Source organism: Dinoponera quadriceps, unplaced genomic scaffold, assembly GCF_001313825.1.
Source record: "Dinoponera quadriceps isolate SergipeBrazil2010 unplaced genomic scaffold, ASM131382v1 scaffold1803, whole genome shotgun sequence".
Classification (NCBI taxonomy): domain Eukaryota; kingdom Metazoa; phylum Arthropoda; class Insecta; order Hymenoptera; family Formicidae; genus Dinoponera; species Dinoponera quadriceps.
Window position 1 is genome coordinate 2,140 of NW_014555852.1, and position 5,713 is coordinate 7,852.

General features: G+C 49.2%; 1 protein-coding gene across 1 annotated transcript; it reads right to left on the reverse strand.

Annotated features, from left to right (window-relative positions):
- Positions 1–2,564: 2,564 nt before the first annotated feature.
- LOC106745560 lies at positions 2,565–5,511 on the reverse strand (the record flags this gene model as incomplete). The annotated part of the gene is made up of 3 exons (XM_014621263.1): positions 2,565–3,692; positions 3,978–4,173; positions 5,374–5,511. Coding segments are annotated over 3 exons (1,462 nt in total), but the record flags the coding sequence as incomplete, so codon positions are not given.
- Positions 5,512–5,713: the final 202 nt, after the last annotated feature.

Below are 5,713 nucleotides of genomic sequence, written 5' to 3' on the forward strand. Positions count from 1 at the left end.
TTATATGTTATATCGTATTCGAATTCTAATAAACGTAACCGCCATTTCATCAAGCGCGACGAGGGGTCCTTTACTGAATGTAGCCACACCAAATGTTTATGGTCGGTGACCAACTGGAATTTCTTTCCATATAAGTAAGGCCTAAAATGTTGTACATAATAAACTATGGCTAAGAGTTCCTTTTCTATTGTTGAATAGTTTTGTTCGGCCGCGTTTAAGAGACGAGAGGCGTATGCTACGGGAAGGTCCTTTCGCAATTGTCCTTGGCTCAGAATGCCTCCTATCGCAAATCCGGACGCGTCGGTAGTGAGGATGAACGTTTGGGTAAAGTTCGGATACTGTAATACGGGTTCTGTACATAGTGCATCCCGCAGCTGTACGAAAGCCGTTTCTTGTGGTTTTTCCCATGAGAATGGAGTATCTTTCTTTGATAAACCCGTGAGAGGCTTTACGATTTTTGAAAAGTTGTGTATAAAGCGCCTGTAGTAGCCCGCGAGACCTAAAAATTGTTTTACATTCTTTGCGTTCTTTGGAATTGGAAAAATTTTGACAGCTTCTACTTTTTGAGGGTCAGGTTTTACGCCTTTTTCTCCTATCACGTGCCCTAGATAGGTGACTTCCGTTCTTAGGAACTCACATTTGTCCGGTTGAAGGCGAAGGTTGGCCGCTCTAAGCCGTTCGGCTAGCTTATTAAATTTGATTTCGTGCTCGCGTAAAGAACTGGAATATAATACGATGTCGTCAAGGTAAAGGAAGAGTTCATTTCCTTGTAGGCCGGTAAGTACCTGGTCCATGAGGCGTTGAAACGTCGCAGGTGCGTTTTTAAGCCCGAATGGCATACGATTGAATTCATAGTGGCCGTGAGGCGTGGAAAATACCGTCTTCTGCGCGTCCGCCTCATGCATGGGTATTTAGTGAAACCCGGCAGCGAGATCAAAGACACTAAAATATTTCGCGTTACCCAGCTGATCCAGGATTTCGGTTATGTTGGGTAGGGGGTACGCATCGCCAATGGTTTTCTCATTTAGAGCGCGAAAATCAATGACCATGCGCCACCGCTTATTGCCCTTTGAGTCAGGCTACTTTGGGACGATCCACAAGGGGGAGTTATATGGAGAAGAGGAGGTCTTGATTACATCGTTCTCAAGAAGTTCTGTAATTTGTTTTTCGATTTCCTCTTTGTGAATCGGGGGGTAACGATATTGTTTCGTGTAGATAGGCCGGTCGTCCGTCGTGGAAATCTTATGAGTGATCGCATTGATGTGTTCTAATTTGTCGCTTGGTAGCCTGAATAGATCGTGGTGTTTTTCCACGAGGGACGAGACATGGCGAGCTTCTTCTTCGTTTAAATGACTTAAACGAAGGCTATTTTTGATGTTCCCGATACGCGTTTCTTCGTTATTCATTTTATTAATGCAGTGAATTCTACCCTTTAAAGGTTTTACGACCGGGCCCTCAGGTCCTAAGACAGAGGAATCGGATGAGGTTTGGCCGGATGGGCCGAAATTTATGACCGAGCCCTCGGGTCCTAAGACGGAGGAATCGGATGAGGATGGGCCGAAATTTATGACCGAGCCCTCGGGTCCTAAGACGGAGGGGTCGGGCGGAGTTTGGCCAGATGGGCCGGAGGTAGTTTGTCGAGATAAAGAGGCTAACTCTATCTCTTCTAATTCTACCTTGGGAATCGTGGATTTTTCTATCTTCGTTTCGCGTATTTATGATCCCGATGTATGCCTTTCCGTCTCGATTCGTGACTACTGCTTCTCCTAAGTAGATGCCGTTGTCGATATCTAAACGGGGGACATAACCTACTGCGATCTCGACGTTACTGATTTTTATTGGGAGTACTGTCCGAGATCTGGCGGGAATGATTACCGAATCTTGTGACGTGAAGGGAATGATTACTCCCTGCCAGATTACCGCGCGGTTGTCGAAATCTATTCTTGATGCATTACACAGGAAGTCGGATCCTAGGATTCCTTCCTGTGTAATAGGGAACGTATTCTCTACTATGTGGAGCTTCAACGGGTGCCCCATATAAACGACTGTTGTTGAACCTAAGGTCGTGATGTTTCCCTCTGTGATGCCGCGAAGGATCATTTTTTCATCGAAATTAATTATGCGATCGGGTAGAATGTTCCTTTGTTTAATTAGATTTGGCGCGGCTCCGGTATCTACCATAAAATTTGTCTCGGCCGCCAGGCCTTGCGCGGTTATCGTTACTGACGGCGCGTGCGCGAAGTTGTCTCGATTCAAGACTGCGATATAGTGTCGGTGGTCGGCTCGGGGTCGTTCGCGGAAATCGGGTGGATTATCTCGCGAGAAGGTCCCGCTCGAGGGTTGCCCGGATCCCTCGAGGGGCTTGGGGAGTTTCCCTGCCCCGTCCGGCTGTTATTGAATTGCCTTTTCCGGCATTCTTCAATTTCGTGACCCGCGTTTTTACAGTACCTACACCAGCGGCTCGAGCCACTAGGAGGGGTAGAGTCGGGGCTTCTTGCGGGCGGCTGCTTAGTATTTCGAGGGTCATCGTACCACCTGGGAGGTACGGAACCCCGTGATCGTGGCTACTCGATTCGTTGGTTATTGGGGCTGGTATAGTAACTATAACGCGCATGGTTATTAAATCTATCATTTTGCGATGGATATCTCTGTTCCCATGCTGTGCGCGGATTATTTGGCGGCCTGTAGTTATTATACGTGTCTTGTAGTGGGCGCAAGGGGGTGGAGTGGGCGAGCGGCCTACCTATAGGATGCAGGTCTGCCCGAGGAAGGGGGTTGTCATTACGGCGCGGCTGCTCGTAGCGTTCGCGGTCTAATTCCCGTCTCTTTGCTAGATCTTTCACGTGGGCGAAGGCCTCGAATGGCCTGTTGTAGTCGTCGCTGCTTAGCTGTATACGGAATTCCAGCGGTAACCCTTCGCAGAAGGATCTAGCCGTAAGAGCGTCTATGTTAAGTGTCACATACTCGTCCAAGGTCCCATGTTCCCGACGTTCTGCATCTAAAATTGACGTCCGGAGGTCCTTGACGCGCGTTATGTAATCGAGAATGTGTTCGCGGGGTCGCAGGAAAATCGTACTCAGTTCGCCCCTATATTGATCTATGGTTTTATGTGAGCCAAATGCCCTATTCAATAAGTCTAAGAATTCTGTGACGGTGCGGCAGGGCTCGTCTTCGACAGCGTAATAGGCGCGACCGCGGAGCTTGTTGACGAGTAAGTGCGTAAGGTTACCCTCCGACGTGGGGTGTATTATGTCCCTGGCTCGACGGCATGCGGGCGCGAATTGGGTTAGGGGGATGTTATAACCGTCGAAGTTGGGAACTGTTTCCAACGCCTCTCTGAATGAGACGCGTGGTGGTTCTCCTCCGTGGGTGGAAATTTGTGGGGACGCTGTAGGGGAATCCGTTTTATATCGAGAGGTGTTGGGTCTTAATGATTCGATATCACGTCGCAGGTTGGATAATTCGCGCACAACATCGAGAGGCGCGATTACAGATTGATCTAGGGGGTGGTCATGGGGAGAAACTTCGCGTCTGGATAATTCGTTTTCCTTCTCCTCGAGGGAGATCTTTATCGAATCTAAATCGCGCATTGTACGCTCGCGTTTTTTCTCGGATTTTTCGCGTTCAGCCTGCATCTCCTCATGGTTAAGCTGAATGGCTCTAGCTCTCTCGGCTAGCAAGGACTCTTTTTCCTGTAATTTTGCATGCATGACATCGATTTCGTCCGCCGTGAGCGGCTTACTGTTCTTAGAAATCTTGCTGCGCGTCTCCATCGCGGGGGGACTTCCTTATAGCGGTATCCCACCGCTGTCACAAAAAATGTTACGTCCCGCTCGGCTGCGGTTGTCTATAATTCTCGGGCCACGAGAGGGGCTAGATTTTTTTCGGGTGATCAGGCTTCTGCAGCCCTACTCTGGGATACGCGCTACCAGGTAGTCCCATTGGAGGTGATGTGTGACTTAATTCCTATTACTTACCGGTGATGATAGTTTCAGAGCGGTGACTCCGAGGGTGCTGTCAGTGGCAGTTGTCCTCAGGCAGAGATCCTCGTTGGTAAGAACTGGATCGCTCTTAATGTTCACCTGGCGTCCGCACTCGTGTGTCGTGTGATTAAATCCACTGGCGGACCCGCTGTTGTCGGTATAAGGCGCTTCGAGATGTGGCACGAAGTTCCTTCAATGAAGGAAGGGGGGTGTAGATTCCCCGAAGTAAGCATGTAGAGGTTCGGCTCTTAAGATCTTATAATAATATTCGGGACGCGGGTTCCGTGGCGATGACGTACGACGGACCTTGGTCACCTTGAATTCGTCTAAGTCGATCGGTATCAACTTATATTCGCACAGATTATTCACACGCGGGGTCAGCAGTCGCGGCGACGGGCACTCCCACTGGGGTAGGCGCACGAGGGGGTTCCGTGGAGAGAGGACTTGATGGGCATGAAGAGAAGGAAGGGTCGGATAAACCAACGAGGGAATTGATTTCGCGGTTGGCGGTGCGGGTGAGCTGGCGCACCAGCTTGCGACTTTGGTATTCGCGACCACCGCGTCGTTTTCTTTTCTGAGGCATCAGCAACGTAGACTCAGGACACTGCAACTAGTTGATACAAGAGATATGGGCGTGCAGCTGTCCTGCACCTATCTGCTCCCACACTCGTGACGCAATCAGGTTGGCGGGTGTCGGTTACACTTGAGGTTGCCACGAAGGCCTCGTACGAGCGTGCAGCTATCCTGCACCTGGTGAGCTCTCGCTTGAGGGTGTTCGTAAAGACAACGGCAAGGGTTGAGTGATAGAAGCTTGGTTAGCCTGAGGTTTCCTTGTGATCCCCGCACGAGCGTGCCGCTGTCCGGCACCGGTGAGCTCTCGCGTGGAGGATTAAGGTTACCATGCGATCTTCGCACGAGCGTGCCGCTGTTCGGCACCGGTGAGCTCTCGTGTGAAAGATCAGAGTTGTCACGCGATCTCCGCACAAGCGTGCCGCTGTCCGGCACCGGTGAGCTCTCGTTGGAGGATCGTCGTGAACAACGGCAGGAAAAGTGGATATAATCGATACGGGGTGGTTTGAAATGGAGCGGGACTTCTGAAGGTAGTACAAACTTGGTACTAAACCGTTGGTTAAATATGTATATTCTAAAAAATAAATCTTTGGTAGTACAGTACAAGATTCAGTCTAGAGAGTGTCGAGATTGAAATATTCTAAGTCCCGATTTCGACAAAAGTATTCTAAGTTAGATTTCGACAAAAATATTCTAAGTCAGATTTCGATGAAAATATTCTAAGTCTAGGTTTCGACAAAAATGTTCTAAGTTAGATTTCGAGAAAAATATTCTAAGTTTAGATTTTGACACAACAAACAATTCTAGGTTAAACGCTTACCCAGAGTTAGGAGGTTGGTGCTTGGAGAGGAGTGCACCGGACCGCGTCCGCGGATGAACTGCCGTTCTCGGGCTCAGGGGCCCTCTTTTATACCCAACGGACGGGCTGGTGTTGAGTTGTAGGTGGCGGTTAGTGTCGCTTGGGATATGTGTTGGACGTTCTGATTGGCTGTGTAGGAGGTTTGGTGAAATTCCTCTAGGGAGTAGATGTTGTGTGTTCTGATTGGTCTAGGACTATGGAGGAGGCTTTTGATTGGTCGAGGAGGTTTTTTGGTCGTCTTAGAGCGTGGTTCTGTTTTTACTAGGACTAGGGTATAAAGTCGAGGATTCTGATTGGTCCT